We start from the raw sequence: 18,345 nt of genomic DNA, 5'->3' as shown, positions 1-18,345 counted from the left end.
AGCCGCACACTTGGAATGGATGGATCATAAACTTGGGTCAAGGTTAAAATCAACATGCAGCTCTTCAGCCACTGATAATGTATCTGTGATCTGCAGGAGGATGAGTAAGAGTGTAATCATTGCAGCAATTCTGTAGAACATCAGGCTGAAGCCAAGGGAGGGGTCAAATGTGTCATAAGTCATGAGTCCCTGCATGCCCAAGAGATCCAAGTTCAGCCCACCTTGAATGCCTTTCTTATCTCCTACTCATTTCCCTTGACTGTTAGTTGGCCAGATTCTTATAGAGAGCTTATGCGTGCAATAAATCTTTATATTCATTTGAACTGCCCGAATCTCCTAATTTCCCCTGCGCTTGACAATTTCCTTGTACAGGCTCAAAATGAAACACATCTACATTGCACTTCAGTAAGATTTGTACAAGAGGACTCATCTGTTCTTCAGCACAATGCCTCGATGCACTTCTCATTACAGTTATTGATAGGTTTATTGGTTGACTGCATTTTTAAACAACATTCAATTCACGAAGTTCATTGGAAAGTATTTCTGCAAGGGAATATTTAGTGTTCCATACTTCTACTATCACTATAAGTAAAGAGTCACAGGTGTGGCTTGAAGCAAATATTTGGACCATTCTGTGAACAAAAAGGACAGAACCATTAAGTTCTGGAAAAGGAAATAGTATTGGAAAAAGGCTTAGCTTGGCTGTTTTCTTGCAGATGTTTTCTTACCTGACTAGCTAATATCATCAGTGCTAGAAGAGAGTGGGGTTTGCTCTCTGTTTATACGCAAGAGGCAATCTCAACAACACTGACAGAGCAATCCACTTTTGGGCATCCAGACCTTAATCAATGCTTCTGTCCTTTTATATAAACAGAGAGCAAGCCCCATTCCCTTCCAGCACTGACGATGGTGCCTAGTTGGGTAATGAAACACCTGCAAGAAAACCACCAAGCTCAGAGAGCACCAAGGGCCCCACAGTTCACCCCTGAGCTACAAATATTCTCTTCTATTTAGAAGAGACTTAGGTTGGTTCTTCCCTAGCTTCCTGGAATGGAAGAGGAGTTGCAAACTCAGATTTTGTAAGACACAGTTTCTGTAGCCTCTATCAGTAAAGGAGAATCTTCCTGAGGGTTGGTTTCTTGATCCGGTCTACTTCGTAGGGTTGACACTAATACAAAACAGTGAACTCACCATATACCAGGAAGCATAAGGTTGTCCAAAATATCCCCATGTTGGTTTGAAGCATCCTTCAAGGGGAAACTCTTCTTTCAAAGGATCCTTCAGTGGAAGCTAGGAAAAGAAAAACCAAGATACTTAGTCCTGAGATTTGTCCGCCTTACCATCGATCAGTGGTCCTTGGCTTAATCATTCCTTTTCCTTTAATAATGGCATTATTCCAACAAAAAGGATTTAAACACACACAGACACATAAATACAGCTTTTATGCAAGCATCTCAGCAGTGGATGATCCAGATTGGATGCTCAAAATAAGGAATTAAAATTGTTCCTTCGCCCCCAGGATATACTAGAAGTGGGAGGAGGAGGAAGGAGGAGGAGGGAGGAGGGGGAGGAGGAGGAGGAGGAGGAGGAGGGAGGAGGAGGATCTAACAGAGGACATAAATACAGATTCCCTTGTAAAAATTACAGTTTTAATAGCATAATTTTATATTTTTAAATCATATAAAATACACGATAAAATAGAACAATAAAACAATAAAACAAGAGAGACCAATGTCATTCTTCTGAGGAGTCAAACAACACAGTCTGAAGTAAACAGCATGGTATTGACAAAACACAACCCCACCCATTCTTTCTGTGCCTGCATTACACAATGTCATAAGCAATTGTCTTAATTATTCTCTTAATTGGGGGGATGAAGCTCCATTTGGTTTTGCAATCAAATGCTGTATTCATTGTATTGTTGTTGTGCTGCTGGTGTGTTGAAAGTCTGCAGGCTGCCAGGCCTGAGTCAAATTTAAACTTAGAGCTAACTCTTGAAATAGGCTGCAATTAAAGCTACTTTTTATTTATTTTTCCTTTTTTTAGTGTTATAAATCTTGTTAGATTGTATTGATTCAATACAGTGATGTTTATACAATATGAGTAGCAGTGATCCACATTCCATTAGATAGCTTGAAGCATTGAAAACAGAGAAAGGAATGTGTGTGTGTGTGTGTGTGTGTGTGTGTGTGTGTGTGTGTGTGTTGTGACTCGGAGGTCTGAGCCTGCCTTGTTAGAAGATACAGACAAGCAATGAGGAAGAGAGGGATTTGGCCTTGAGATTTGAGCCTGCTTTGCTGGAAGACACAGACTTGAGCCAGGAAGAAGAGGAGGATTTGCCTCTGAGGTTTGAGCCTGCTTTGCTGGAGGATTCGGAATCATCTTCCTCCCCAGGACCTTCCTCCCTGGTTGTGCCTCAGGTGTCGGCAGATAATCAGGAGAGCATAGCTTACCAGCTCAAATCCCCCAGCAACTAAGACTAACCTGAGCATAACCCACCTGAACAGAACACCCCCCCAGCCAATCAGAACACAGCCAACCCCCCCAACCAATCAGAACACAGCCAAACCCCCAACCAATGAAAACACACCCCCAGCCAATCAGAACACAGCCAAGCCCCCACCCGATAAAGTCACACCCCCATTAGCAGTTAAAAGGAAGAAGCAGCTGCAAGCTCACATTACTCCAAGAAGCACAAAGCCGAAGACACAAGCCTGAAGATGATGAATGAGACTTCATTGAAACGTCGCCTAGATACTTCCAATTTTATGTGGAGAAAACCCAAATAACCAACATATATATATATATATATATATATATATATATATATATATATATATATATATATATATATATATATATATATATATATATGGATCTTTGGTTATATAATTGTAATTTTGGATGTCCATATTGCAGGCATAAACAATTCAGCTATCTTTGAAGAGAGATTCGTGGCTTTTCCTTTTCAGGCAGACATAAATACTCCAGTTATTGCCAGAATCCACCAGCAAGTTTCATCTGGGTTCAAGGAGTGGGACATCCACAGAAGTGTCAAAACTCCCCAAAACAGTGGTGATAGAAGTGCTATCAAAGCCCTGGCCCTTTTACAATGGGTGTCACCTGTAAAAATTAGGCAGGGTTTCAATCATACTATCTTAACTCTTTCAAACCCACATGGACACTAATGGCTGTGTAAGTTCAACCCTGATTGTTAGTGGCTTATCATGGCATGTGGGCAAATCCAATAAACAGGGGCTCACTTGAGCTTTTCTTTGGGGTTCCAGGAACAGTACAGGAGCAGGATTGGCAAATCTGTGCACTTAGAATAACAGAATAACAGAGTTGGAAGGGACCTTGGAGGTCTTCTAGTCTGACCCCCTGCTCAAACAGGAGACCCTATCCCATTCCACACAAATGGCTGTCCAGTCTCTTCTTAAAAGCCTCCAATGATGGAGCAACCCACAACCTGACCTGAACATGAGGTGAAAAAAAATCCTTATACATGCAGAGTCAAGACTGGCAGCAGTTTGTGGTGGAATATTTAACCAGTGAAAATTCTCAGGACTGTTTTATGCTCTGTGTGCAAAAAGCTGGCAAACTCTAAGTCCTATAGCCATGATTTGTAAAATTGCCTTTTTAGAGCAAGAGACAGAGACAGAGAGAGAAAGGGGGAGGAGGGAGGGAGTGGGAGAGAGAGAGAGTGTGTGTTAAAGTCTTGTAGAACTTTTACCCAGTTAATTAACTGCACTGGCCAGAAGGCACATTGAATTTAGCCCAAACCCAAACCAACTGCAGGATGGTTTAGCACGAGCAATGTGCCAACCTTTTCTCTGTGTTGTAACAGAAAAGAAGAGAGGGGAGGAGGAGGGAGGAGGATCCAACAGAGGCCATACATACAGATTCCCTTGTAAAAATTACAGTTTTAATAGCATAATTTTATATTTTTAAATCATATAAAATACACAATACAATAAAACAATATGAAAGAGAGACCCAGTGGCATTCTAAGTCAATCTGAAGTAAACACCATTGTACTGACACAACACAACCCCACCCATTCTTTCTGTGCCTGCATTACACAATGTCATAAGCAATCCTCTTAATTATTCTCTTAATTGGGGGATGGGGCTCCATTTGGTTTTGCAATCCAATGCGGTATTCGTTGTGTTGTTCCTGCTGCTGTTATGTTGAAAGTGTGCAGGAAGCCATGGCTGAGTCAAATTTAAACTTAGAGCTAACTCTTGAAATAGGCTGCAATTAAAGCTACTTTTTATTTATTTTTCCTTTTTTTTACAGTGTTATAAATCTTGTTTGATTGTATTGATTCAATACAGTGATGTTTATAGATATGATTAGCAGTGATCCACATTCCGTTAGATAGCTCGAAGCATTGAAAACAGAGAAAAGAATGTAAAGGAGGAGGAGGAGGAGGAAGAGGAAAAATGTGAAGGAGATAGATAAAAAAAGGCAGGTAGAGAAAGAGTGGGTTAAAGTTCTTTTTCTGGCAATTGCTTTAGGACAGGGGTTCCCAACCTGGGGTGCGAGACGATATTCCAGGGGGTGCAAGAAAAGTCCAGGTAAATAATAGGATATTGGCTATAAGTTGGCATTTTTATTTATTATTTATTTCAGGGGGTGTGAGGTTCGAGTGAAATTTCTTTAGGGGTGCAGGATGAAAAAAAGGTTGGGAACCACTGCTTTAGGAGCATTTTTTTTCTTTAGTTGCCTGATCCCTCCTCACTGCTCTGAGTGAGAATTCTGCCTGGGATGCTTTTTAAGCACACTTCCCCCAATCTTGCTGCCTGGACATGAAGCCATACGTCCTATCTGTTAGTGACCTCTGTAATATCTTTCTGGCTACATTCCTCTCCTTTACCTTCTTTATAATACAAAGTTCAGAGTGCATGACTAAAAGTTTGAACCTTGGCCAAAAAGCAGAACTGAAGGAGGTATGTGGTATTCTCTCTCTTTCCCCCCCTTTTTTCTGTAAGTATAGCTCTAATTCATGCTTTAATTCATTGCATTTTTATAGCACTGTTATCTGCAAGGCTGACCTTCAGAATACCTTTTACCCTGAATACCAACTCCACTGGTCTGCCTCTGCAGCCCATAAGTTCATACATAGTGTAACACAACACAATCAGGTAAAGAGCTGAAGAGACAGCATACATTATGCTGAGTGGCAATATACAATATAATTTCTCTTAATTTTGGTGGATTTCCGCCCCCACTGGCTGAGCATGTAAGGCAAACTACATATTTGCCTTACTTCTGATTCAATATGTATTGCACAAACCTGAAAAATAAAAAAAAATCAAGCAAGGTTGGTTGTATAAACGCACCCAAATGTTATTACACTTGATCTGCCCTGCCTCCCTACATTTACATGAGAGGCAAACTTCCTTTCCATACGATGCTGCTTTGGAAAGTCTTCCTGACAGAACTTATGTCTTTCCTTCCTCAATGGACTTTTTGAATGGAGTAGAAACACCCACATACACCAGAAAAAGAAAGAAAGAAAAAGAAAGAAAGAAAGAAAGAAAGAAAGAAAGAAAGAAAGAAAGAAAGAAAGAAAGAAAGAAAGAGGGAGGAGAGGAGGAGGAGAAGGAAGGAAGGAAGGAAGGAAGGAAGGAAGGAAGGAAGGAAGGAAGGAAGGAAGGAAGGAAGGAAGGAAAAAAAAATCCAAAAAACCCAAAGAAGCAGATCAACCAAATATTAAAAGTGGAAGGCAATGATTTATACATTTTCCCCTTGGAAAATCTGAAGCTGGTGAACAGTGCTTACCAGGTTCTTAGCTGGTCTTTCAATCACTTAGATGATGCATCTTAGATATGCCTTGTACCTATTCCTTCTCTAAGGAGCCCTAGGGATGAATCTGAATTTGAACGGAGACAAATTTCCATGAAAGTGACAGAGCCACAGACCCAGGTGAAAGGAGAGGAAATCAAAAATATTTCCAAGCATGAACAGCGAGCTTGACTCAGCACTTTTCACATACCTGGCACAAAAGTTACGCTTTCTTCTCCCTCGCACCCTCTCTTTTAAAATCTAATCATTGTCCTCCTGGCCCCATAAACGTTCTTAGCTTCCTTTTGCTCTACTTGTTCAATCTTGAAGAAGAAGAAAAAACCTTACCAAAAGATACGTAGCTTGGCCCAGATGAATGGAAGACAGCAAGATGCGATCCTTTGCAGCATTCAGAACATCTGGCAGGCTGGGAGAACCATGGCATTCACCCCTTCAGATGCTGTAACTTATAGGATGCAGCCATTTGTTGCCCTCTCTTGCAGCTAAGAGAACTCATAACCCAGGGAAAAGGCATTTTCAAAGTCTCCACACCTGTCACACCCATGCAACTTTCTGCCAAAGGTGAGTGAACTTTTCCCCAATCAGAGCCTCTTGGCTGTTTGTCAGAAGGGAGACTCGTGATTCTGTCTTGGTCCAAAAAATGCCACATGCAGAAAAGGCCATTCCTCTTCTGAAAGTTTGTCTTTAATTAACATGAATGCCATTATTACCAATGACATTTTTTTCCCAAGAATGAAAGCATGCCACCAGCCCATAGCTAGACACATAGTTTTCCCTTTGAGACTTAGTCCCACTTCTCTTTTAAGATGCTCCAGAACAAGCTGCTAGATTTTATTTGACAAAAAAATATCTCCATTTCTTTAGACACATGCTCTCTCTTTCTATCTCCTTTCTATCTCTATATCTACCTCTATCTATCTTTATCTGTTTATCCATCCATCCATCATCCATCTATCATCCATCCAGTATTTTCCATGGGTGCAGGGGCATGTTTGTGTGTCAAACTAATGTTTGATGAAAGCAGCGCTGTGCCATCATGATACAATGGCCACTCCTTTTGTACATGTCACAGTGTCCCAGCATGTCCAAAGAACGGAACTGCTTTCATCATTTTATTTCAAGGTGAGTCGCCTTGGTGAGAGGGGCAGGATAAAAATTTAATATAAAAAATAAAACAATTATCATATATCTATTGTTGGTTTCCATTCCTAACCCAAATGATGCCAAAATCCTGAAATGTGCATTGTGACATCACAGTGCAAGGTCCATTAGTTTGTATCTGCATCACAAGTGCATAAGGGGTAATTTACATCATGATGAAAGGATGATATTTCATCACTTGTCTGTTCCCCAATGAAGTTTTCAGAGTGGGTCCTTCACTCCCATGCCATTCAATAGCCAAAAAATAAAAATAAAAATGGATTTCAGCCTTCTCCAAAACTATCATTTTATACTAGCAGAAATGGCTCCATTGCTGCTGCCATGTTAACTTTTCAGACCATTGGATGCGGGCACTCTGAGCAAGGAGCATGGCCAATTTTATGCCAGTTTGAGGAATGGTGCAGAGAATCTCAGTTCAGTGGGACGGATCTGAAGAGAAGCAGAATGGACTGAGAGTTGACCACAAGGCCTTCCTTAAAAATCTGGAAGCTGTGCAAAAGAATTTCCCTGCTATGCTTTTCATGACTTAATAGGATGAGGCCACTGTGCAAATAGCAATAGCAATATAGCACTAAGACTTATACACCACTTCATGGTATTTTACAGCCCTCTCTAAGTGGTTTACAGAGTCAGCATCTTGTGCCCTCAACAATCTGCATCCTCATTTTACTGACCTCGGAAGGATGGAAGGTTGAATCAACCATCAAACCCTCAAAACAACCTTCAAAGGTTATATTATTTTGCTGAATGCTTTTATTTCTGACTAGAAAACTGTCAATGGAGTAATTGTGACATCAGCATAGAGATACATATATTCAACAGCACAGTTAAGTGTTTTCCCTGATAAGCTCCATTCATGCTCCATTCAAGAAGACAGGTGGAAGGTTATACACATTTTGATCCATTTCGCCTTCTATTTTTCTCAGATCTACAATCAGAGCCTGCTGCAAATTCTGCCCTGCATTTCCTTAGTGCTTGACTAAGCAGCAGGAATCCTGCCAAGAAAATCTTTGGTGGTTTTTCTTCTGTCCACTTTTGCCCTTGATATGCCTCAGAAGAAAGTACAATGTGCATTTAGTATATTTACTTTGCTTTATCAGTCCTTGAAACTTCTCTGTTTGCAGGGTCTTTAACCTAGGCTCTTGGTTACAGAGTAACCCGGGTTGTTGTAATCGTATATGCATCATACTCAGTAGCTTTTATATCTGAGGATGCATATCTAGGATTGCACTTCAGGTCACGTCTCAGGTCACGTCTTTTGACATTAAGTTATCTTTTTTTTTTAAAAAAAGAAATCAATATGAATTCATTTGTTTCTTTTATTAGTTTATAACCAAGAGACATTGGCATTCTATAATGGAGATAAGTTTTTAGCTATAGTTTTATAATGTACCCATAAATTGCCAGGTAATTTAAAACTATTTCAAACAGGGTACAGGGGTTTTTTATGCTTAAGATTACAAATAGTTCCCAAAGATCTGCAGTGTGGTCATTTTGTTTTAGAAAATAATGTAAAAAAAAAGTAGAGATAGTAAAATCATAAAGTGTGCAGTTATTACTCTGGTTCTCAATTCCTTATTTGCATGAAACAGACCTACAATTTAAATGCAGGTGCACCATTAAACACAGGACAAACCTTTATAATATCTATCCCTCCTCAAGATTCACCATAATCATCACTGCCATCTGTCTAACCAAAGTAATTTCTTTTTAAACGGGGCTGGAGGAATCAAACTCTTTCTTGATGGAAACAAAAAATCCAAATGCAGCACCTTATGGTCAGTTCTGAAGTTCTCCCTGTTTGATTTCTGCCTGCAGTGCAATGCAGCAGTTGGACAGAGGCATTAACACTAACATGTTGCAAAGAGGCATTAACACTCCAGCTGCTAACCAATGGCTAGTCTTCTGTCTGCAGACTAAACCAATTCTGTGTTAGTTTATTTGTGGCTCATTGTATTTATTGGGTGAACAATAGCAACTGGTGCATAATCTTTGTGGGAATCCAGAAAAGAGGGAGCTCCCATCACTAATTCAAGCGAGTTGTCCCAACGTGGCAGCTTTGACGCGCCTCAGCAAGGCTCTCAGAGGTCGCCATGGATACGGCGAGCCCCCGGTTGCTATCGCTACGCGGCCACTTCCCCGGGCTCGAGCAATCCCAGAAGCCCTCGCGGCGAGCTCGCTTGGACCGAAGTAATGGTCGCTCAAACCCTCCTACGTCATCAGGGCGCGACGCCCAAGGGGAATGCGGAAGCGGCTGCCGGGGACGGTGATGAGCGCTCGGTTCTTGCGAGCCTGGCGGGGCGGGTGGGGTAGGGGCCGCGCGACCGCCGCGGGGGAGGCCCCGAGGCGCGAGAAGCCCCCCTGGCGAATCCTCTTCTTTGGCACCGACCGCTTCTCCGCAGAGATCCTCCGAGCGCTCCAGGCAGCCCGGTGGGTCTTTCGGGTGGAGGAGTCCCAAGGGGAGCGGGGGGCGAGGGGATAAGACAGGGGAGGAGGATGTCGGGGGGTCGCTCCAAGCCCGGTGCGCGCGCCCCCACCACACGCCTCAGCAGCTGGGAGATGTGTGGACTTCGACTCCCAGAATCCCCCAGTCAGCCACGATTATTGCTATGTATGAACTGAAGAGAATAGAATTAGAGAATAGACGAATGGAATGGGATAGATTGAAACAGTAGAGTAGAGTAGAATAGAGAATAGAGGAGTAGAACAGAATAGAATTCTTTATTGGCCAAGTGTGATTGGACACACAAGGAATTTGTCTTTGGTGCATATGCACTCAGTGTACATAAGAAAAAAAATAAAATACTGAGATTCACCAAGAATCATGAGATACAACACTTAGTGATAGTCATGACCATGTTTAGAATAGAATAGAAATCTTCATTGACCAAGTGTGGTTGGACACAAAGAATTTGTCTTGGTGCAAATGCTCTCAGTGTACATAAAAGAAGAGAGACATTCGTTAAGAGTCATAAGGTACAACACTTAATGGTAGTCATAGGGCACAATAAGCAATCAAATCATACTAGGAAACAATAAAAATCATTAGGATACAAGCAACAAGGTTACAGTCATAAGTGGGAGGAGATGGGTAAAAGGAAGGATGGGAGGATTAATAATAGTAGTAGAAATGCAGGCGATTGTTGGACAGTGTTGAGGGAATTATTTGTTTAGCATTTGGGGAAAACCTGTCCTTGTGTCTAATTATTCTAGTGTGCAGTGCTCCATAGCATTTTGAGGGTAGGATGGTTTATAATTATAAATATGCCAACATAACCAACAGAATTACAAATAAGCTAATATAAAGAGAAATCTAGTTAAAACTATTTTGTTACACTACTACTATTGTTATTAGATAAGCATTAATATTTCTTTTTGTTGTTTGTTTTTCTGTAAAGGATACACCCTGACTATACACTGTATTCAAAATGTTTATGAATAAAATATATATATGCAAACAAAATATATAATGGCTGGCTGGGGAATTTTGAGAGTGGAACTCCACACAACCCAAAGTTGCTTTACCAAAGGGCAAATGGACTTTCTTGTTTTTCCTTGAAAGCGTCCAAGAAGAATTGAAGCTTCTTGGGTGAGAAGCGAAGCATCTTCAAGGGAAAAAAACAAAAACAAAGTCCAGTTGCCTTTTGAAAAAGCACTTTTGAGACAACCATGACCTGGATGACTGAGAATCTCCATGGACACAAAGAACAAGCCAATATTATATTTGCTGTCTGCTTAGATTTAGATGAGCCCTGGTTAATTCCATCTTAGTTTCCAGCATCTGACAGTTGTTGAGGTTGGGAAACAGGGCTGCAAGCAATTGAGTGGAGTCAACAGAATAAGAGTGCCAAAACCCTGCTTATCTTAATAAACCAAAATCCCACCCCTTCCATTCCTTTTATTCTTAAACCAGTTTATGAGTGGAGAGCAAATGAGATGAATCAATCCAGAGATTGAGTACCAAATCTACAGCAGGTGGTAGTCCCTGACCAACCTTGGCTGGTTCTTAGCCCAGCAGGGCTGAACTTGGCTAAAATAGGGATGGAAGAGCGCCAGCAAATACACAACTTTAAGCTGGGATGGGAAGAAAACAATAGCAAATAGCTTACAGCTTTTTGCTACTGTTGATTTGGAAGGTAACTTGACCCAAAAGAGATGCTAACTTTGGGGGTTCCAGGTGAAAGATGACTGCACCTGGACTTTCGCTGTAACTTTTGGCAGGGTTCACGCCTACTGATTAACCAAATTATTGGTTGGATTTTTGAGTTGGCGTTTGTTCCAGTTAGGCAAATAAGCCTTATAAACCATAGTATTTTCCTGAGTGAATCCACCCACCCAGTTGTGATTTTGTTATGATACTGGTTAAACATACAAGTTAGAGATGGATGATTGCATGAGAAAAGTTTTTCCTGGTTGTATTTGAATTGTAGGAGGGAACTCTAGATGTTGACTTAGACCTGACAGAACTGCTTCTCCATTAATCCCACTATTGGCTAATTTATTTGGCATACTAGAAGGTTTTCTTTTCTCTAACAGCCTTTACTCTCTCCAGTTGAAGATGCTTGATCCAAAACTTAAAATCTTCACAGTCATAATGCATGCTCTAAATATGACATGAAAACCCTCATATCCCTGAAGAACAAAGGCAATATGTCAGTGGCAGAGTTATAAGCCACTGACAAGGCCATAGGAGAGCACAGATAGGAATTGAAATTCAGTGTGTAGAATACTTGCTTTGATTACAGAAACTCCATTGAACTCTGGGTGTGGGTAATGGGCAATGTAAGGTTCCCTACATTTCCAAGTGAATTCATAAAGGTTCCTAAAATAAGCGCTTCTTTGTGATTAAATGCAGCTTCCCATCTTTCTTTGGCAATCCAATTAAAATAGTGGATTTAATATTTAAGTCTTTTTAAAGGATGTCATGTGCTGCTCCAGCTGTGAAGGTGGTCAGACGTATTAAGTATCTGGGGGAGCAGACAATGAACAATCTGACTTGGCCTCTTCATCTGGGTTATCTTTAGTGAAGCGTGCAAACCAGTGTTTGCATTTCCTGTGACGGAGGAGGAGAGCACATCCTAACATCCTGGCCACTTTTTACAGAGGCACGATTGAGAGCGTTTTTTAAAAAATGCATCCCTGTTTGGTTTGGTGGCAGCAATGCTCAGATAGAAAGTCCCTACAGAGAGCGATGAGGACAGCGGAGAGTATCATAAGAAGCTCGCTTCCTGTTATTCAGGATGCTGCTTATAAGCTCCATGTCCTTAGAGCTCGAAACATTGTTAGGGACCCCACACACCGACTTCATGGCCTGTTTCTGTTGCTCCCCTCTGGGCAGGGATTTCAAAGTATCTATAGCAGGACAACTAGGCTCTGTAACAGTTTTGTTCCTTATGCCATGTGACTTATAATGTGGGTATATGCATAAAGGTTATCTTTTGAAAGCTCGTCCCAAAGGTGCTCTTTTTTTTCAAGAGGGAACTGGACTTTCTTGTTCTTCTTTTTCAAAGAAAAACAAGGAAGTCCAGTTGCCTCTTGGGAAAAAAGACCACCTTTGGGACAACCATGACCTGATGACTGAAGGTCTCCATAGATTTTTGGGAGCCAAATGCAATGAAATTTCATTTCATTGTATGCGGATTAGCGTACATTTAAAGTGACAATAAACTTTTTCTTCTATTCTCCCTGCAAGGGCAGAGTGCCAAGGCCAGACCGGATTGTGGATCACCTGGAGGTGGTAACCTTGCCCCCCAGTCACTCAAAGGTACTCCCCGTGAAGAAGTATGCAGAGCAGCTGCAGCTCCCCCTCCACATCTGGCCTGATGTGGGGGCATGGGAGAATTTTGACGTTGGCGTGGTGGCATCATTTGGACGTCTGCTTAGTGAGGACCTCATCCGAAAGTTCCCCTAGTAAGAATTTTCACACAAAAAAACCCCCTCACTTTCTTAGTGTATTTATCACCCAACTATTTCTGGCTTTTAGAGTAAAGGAAAGTCTTTCTTCTGTAACGTTTGATTATATACAGGGGTGGAAGGGCCAGGTTCTTTATGACAATTCCTGCATAGGTATCTAATTTGTTATATGGTTTGCAACTGCCCATAATTTTACTGATGCTTCTAAAACTAATTTCCAGTGCAAAGTGTAGGGGAATTGAGGAACCTGTAGCACTGCAGATGTTTCTGAATGGTAGCTATCACCAGCGATGGCAGAAGTAGCTCTAATTTACAGTTCCGTAATACAAGGTTGATACAGTTTCCCTGGTCATCGAGTTTAATGGGGGTTATTCAAATCAGGCATCGCCTTAACTGTTTCTGATCAAGAATGATCGCGATCTCAAGTTCCTACTGTCAGGTTTCCAAGTGATGAAATCCATTTAAAAAGAAAAGAACAAAGTCCATCTTCCAAGGCAATTTCTTTTATTTAGGAAAGAATTACCATGGACTTTGCCAATTTGATGCTTTCCTAAATAAAAGAAATTGTCTTGGAAGATGGATTTGTTTTTTATCTTTTTAAACTAATTTCATCACTTGGAAACCTGACATTATTCCGGATCTCTTTCATTTCCTTAGGTGTCATGGAGTACATTTTTGATTTTGGGAATTTCGCCCCCTCTATAAACTCTGGCACAGTCAGTGTTGCGATGGGGGCGTAGCACATTGCACCTACATTTCTTTGACTGAAATTCAGCTCGCATATCATTCTCATGTTCCCTTAGCAACGGTAAAGTTTCCTTTTTCAGTAAAAATATTTTAGTGTTTTTAATCATCTCTAAGGTTCCATTCTTTGCTGGTTTACTCCTGAACAAGTGCCAATATTGCATGCTTTGGGGTAAAATATGCACAATCAATTTAGAATGCAGCCATAAAAACAATGTACAGGTAGTCCTCATTTAGCAACCACGGAACCAGCAACTCTGTCTTTAAACAAAGCAATTACTCAGTGGAGTCACAGTCTTACAAACTTGCTTCAGTTTTCCTTTGCTTTGTACACTTGCAAATTGCTAGGATTGGTAACAGAGTTGGAAGGAACCTTGGAGGCCTTCATCCCTCTACTCAAGCAGGCGACCCTATACCATTAAATAACCTTTTCAACACTTTTTCAGTCATAAGTGTGAACATTCTCTAAACAAAGCATTTGCTAAATTAGGAGTGGCTGCAATTTATTGCAGTTTATCAGAACAATCAAGAAAGACTTGCCAGTGCAACAAGCCAGAATTGCAGAGGAATCTAGATTCTTTACAAATATAGTCCCAGTACATACTGCAAAATAGCTCAGTTTGACATTTTGTGCCGATATGAGTAACTAAGCCACTATGTCATGATTAAGCAAAGTTTATGTTATGTCTAAATTAAAATTCTTTGCCTTTTGCTGTCCATAGAAACTGAAATCTTAGACCAAGGTTCTTGATTTATAATTTGTGCATTGTTTGGGAGCCACAGCCTCCAAATTCTGGATGAGAAATAACATTTATCTTTTGCATGCAGTTCATAAAAAACAAAGTAGAACTTGCCACATTCTAGCATAATGTTATACATGCCATTTCAGTCAGACAGATTTCAGAAGAAGATTTAAAAATGATAAAAATGAGATAAGTGATTGGTTACAGCGAGATACCCAAAGCAGTGAGGCCTGTGAATTACAGGAGTTATAATCCAAAGACCTGGCTGACTGTACTGGAGAAGGGAAAGAATTGCATTGTAGATTTTCTTGCTTTGTAAAATCATATATGCTTGTAGGTTTTTTACATTTTTTCCTTGTGTTTTAGTTCTATTGAATGCCGAGATATCAGTAAAAATTACTCCTTACTTCTACATTGCAATATATGTTGTGCTTATTACATTGCTGAATTTTTAACTTGATTGTTTTTATGCTAAAAAATTTGGGAGTCGTTTTGAAGTCCAACAATATAAAAACATAATAAATAAAAAATATTACCAGGTTGCTGTCATCATGTTCTAATTTCCTAATATTTTGACCCAGTGGCGTGCTGAATGTCCACCCCAGCTACCTTCCGCGGTGGCGTGGCCCTGCACCAATCATCCACACAGTGCTCCATGGAGATACAGTGACCGGGGTCACAATTATGCAGATCAGGCCTAAGAGGTAGGTTGGCTGTTTCATTCAGCATCCAGTCTGCAAAGACCTGGCTGTGGGAATTATATCAAGTAAGAATTAAAATATAATTATAATTTTGTGGGCGCTCCCTCACTGGAGGTTTTTAAGAAGAGACTGGTCAGTCAACTTGTCTGAGATGGTTCTGCTGCTTGAGCAGGGGGCTGGACTAGAAGACCTCCAAGGTCCCTTTCAATCCTATGATTCTAAGATGCAAAGCCCACTACTAAAAGCCTTTTTAAAACAAATGTATCAGTGCAGCAATTGCGTTCTCCATCCAGTCTCTCCACTAATTAGGTTTTGAGGTGCTACGTGTAATCTGATAAAAAACTTCTGGCGATATGTTCTTTTCGCAGGTTTGATGTGGGCCCAATTATTAAACAAGAAGAATTTGCTGTTCCTCCCCGTTGCTCGGCCAAAGAACTGGAGCCCCTGTTATCCAAAGAAGGTGCAAACATGGTAAATGAACGCCCTTGTTTAATGACATTTTTCTCCAGTGAAAACAATTGCGGGAGACGCAGAGAGATGCCAGAAGCGTTTTCTCAGTTGGAAAGCACTTCTGAGCCCGTTTCAATTTCAATTTCAAACAGTCATTAAGTGGCTGATCATAAGCCTGAGGCCTATCTGTAATAACATCTGAATATCTTTCTGAGAAGTTGACTGCATCGATTAATGTTTTTCAAACCTGGCAACTTTAGAGTCTGTGGACTTCAACTCCTGGAATTCCCCAGCCAACCTTGGTATAAACCATTCTGGTAGATTTGTAAACCCCTTCCTTTCATACAGCTGAGCTCCAGGACCTGGATAGTTCCTGAAGCATATTCCACTAGTTGTAGCCATCTGAAGTGCAAAAGTCCATGAATTCCATTTTCAGTAAAGGGTTTGAGCTTCATAGAATAAGAACTCATAGACTAAAATCTGGCTCAGGTAAGTCTAGTAAGGATGGAACTGTCACTTCCTGTCTCTTGGCGATCGGTGGTTATGAGAAGGTGCATCTGTTCTTCATTTGGACTTATACATATTTTTTCCTCAGCTGATTGCTGTTTTGAAAAACTTACCAGAAAGTTTAAGCAAGAAAAAAGAACAACCCAAGGAAGGAGTAACACATGGTATTTATCGCAAGTTTCATGTATAATGTAGATACTAACTAGCTGTGACATGACCCTTTACTAAGTAGACTGTTGAAACACATTTTCCACGATTCTCCCTACTTCCTTCCTCCCTTTTAAACTCGGATACTTTGTAAGGAACTTGAAAGCTTGGCAACCAAAGGTTATTTTCTGAGGGTGTCAGGGAAGCCAAGGTCCCTTAATTTAAAGAGCATCTATTACTTTGTCCACCGAAAAGAATTGCTTCTAAATGTTCCTGGGATATTGGAAAAGAATATTTACATTGTTTAAAGATGCAGGGCGAAAACTGATCAATTTTCTTTTCTTTTCCTCTAAAGCTCCTAAAGTCACTATTGCAATGAGCTGCGTTCAGTGGGAAGAACAAACCGCTGAGCAGATACTAAGGATACACCGTGCCTTAGGAGCCATGGTAAGGCCAGCCTCTCAGAGGACAGGTTGCTTATCAGTGATATATTTAAATCCAGAAGGAGCTTTTTACAAAAATCATCTTGATTTTCAGCCCTTGAATGAAACTGGGTTGGTGATAGGAACAGAATTATGTTCTGGAATTACAGTGTAATTTTTTTAAAATGGGGAAATATTGCAGGATATTTTTTTGATGTGATAGATTTTTTAATGAATAAAATGGAGTGTACATAAAAATATGTCCTACTATGGTTCTACTATGCCTCCTTTCCAGTTAAAATACAGTTAAAATACAGTATCTGGTAGATTAGCTTCCTACTTAAACCAAATTCATTTCAGTGTGAAAAATGTTCACATTTGTCTTTCCTCAGGATTAGGAGGAAAAACTGGTCTGGTTCTTCTAACTGACCCTTAAAGAAACCATGTTAAATTTGACATGAGTGGGAATTAGGTTCTATTTGAAGTGAACAAGAATAATTTAACCGAAATGTTTGTTATCTTCTGCAGCTATATAACTTATACAGTGCTGTATGTTTTTAGATGCCTCTAAAGACGCTCTGGATGGGTTCCAGTGTAAAACTGTTGGACTTTGAAGAGGAAATGATACCAAATGTTACTGGTACTTATGAGAAACCTTTAGCACTCTGATCGAGAACATTTTAATATTGGCAGTGTCTAAATAACAATAGACAGTCTATGAAACAAAACTGAACACTTTCTGACTTCCTGTTTTGCAAATCCTCCCTTTTCTTTCTTGTTGGAATCAAACTGCTTGAGTGCCTTCTTCTTTCTAGGAACATTAAATCCCTTGTCTTTAAACTTATAAATCTTAGAATGAGCTGTAGAAAAATGTTGCATGAAAAGAATGACTCTCTTTTTGGTACCTAAAAGGAGGAGTGAGGAATATTCTCTTTTGGTTGCCCTCTGTGACAATGTATAGGACATTAGCAATAGCAATGAATAGAGTAGAGTAGAGTAGAGTAGAGTAGAGTAGAGTAGAGTAGAATAGAATAGAATAGAATAGAATAGAATAGAATAGAATAGAATAGAATAGAATAGAATAGAATAGCGATGAAGAGAAGAGAAGAGAATGGAAGAGAATAGCAGAAGAGAAGAGAGAAGAGAGACTAGTATGAGGAATAGGAATAGAACAAGAATAGAACAGAATAGAAAATAGAACAGAATACAGAATAGAACAAGAAAGGAATGGAACAAAACAATAAAACAGGAATGGAATGGAGAATAGAATAAAAAAATAGAATAATACTAGCAGATAGATTTATATACCACTTCACAGTGCTTTACAGCCCACTCTAAGCGGTTTACAGAGTCATTCTATTGCCCCCACCAATCTGGGTCCTTATTTTACTGACCTCGGAAGGATGGAAGGCTGAGTCAAACTTGAGCTGCTCAGAATCGAACTCCTGGAATGAGCAGTGAGTTAGCCTGCAGTAATGCATTCTAACCACTGCACCACTGTGTCTCTTTGTGAATATATTCAATTGTTTGTAGTATTTAAGCTAATCAGGCTTCCCCTGTAAGAGTTAACCAAAGTATGATTTTAATAACACTTTGGGACTTGGATTTTTACTGTTACAGAGGCAAGAATGACTTAACTGTTTATACATTCTACAGATAAGGTTGTAGCTGAGAAAGAGGCAATTCCAGGGTTGGTGTTATACCACAAACAATTAAAGATCCTGATGATCCGATGCAAGGTAGGTT

General features: G+C 40.3%; 2 protein-coding genes across 2 annotated transcripts in view; one reads left to right on the top strand and one right to left on the bottom strand.

Annotated features, from left to right (window-relative positions):
- Positions 1 to 6,300, bottom strand: part of SLC51B (SLC51 subunit beta) — a 16,245-nt gene extending 9,945 nt beyond the window's left edge. The window contains 2 exon segments of the mRNA XM_026709422.2: positions 1,192 to 1,290; positions 6,139 to 6,300. Coding sequence (XP_026565207.2) covers positions 1,192 to 1,246 — 55 coding nt within the window. The 5' untranslated portion in view covers positions 1,247 to 1,290; positions 6,139 to 6,300.
- Positions 6,301 to 9,133: 2,833 nt separating this feature from the next.
- Positions 9,134 to 18,345, top strand: part of MTFMT (mitochondrial methionyl-tRNA formyltransferase) — a 10,174-nt gene continuing 962 nt past the window's right edge. The window contains exons 1-8 of the mRNA XM_026709382.2: positions 9,134 to 9,402; positions 12,670 to 12,882; positions 14,954 to 15,076; positions 15,442 to 15,544; positions 16,119 to 16,194; positions 16,533 to 16,624; positions 17,161 to 17,239; positions 18,256 to 18,338. Of these exons, the coding sequence (XP_026565167.2) occupies positions 9,215 to 9,402; positions 12,670 to 12,882; positions 14,954 to 15,076; positions 15,442 to 15,544; positions 16,119 to 16,194; positions 16,533 to 16,624; positions 17,161 to 17,239; positions 18,256 to 18,338 (957 nt within the window). The 5' untranslated portion in view covers positions 9,134 to 9,214. The remainder of the gene's footprint in view (positions 9,403 to 12,669; positions 12,883 to 14,953; positions 15,077 to 15,441; positions 15,545 to 16,118; positions 16,195 to 16,532; positions 16,625 to 17,160; positions 17,240 to 18,255; positions 18,339 to 18,345) is intronic.

Source organism: Pseudonaja textilis, chromosome 13 (genome assembly GCF_049901715.1).
Source record: "Pseudonaja textilis isolate UNSWEBS1 chromosome 13, rPseTex1.2, whole genome shotgun sequence".
Lineage (NCBI taxonomy): Eukaryota > Metazoa > Chordata > Lepidosauria > Squamata > Elapidae > Pseudonaja > Pseudonaja textilis.
The sequence above is the reverse complement of the archived record's forward strand: the minus strand, read 5'-3'. Positions and strand labels throughout refer to the sequence as shown.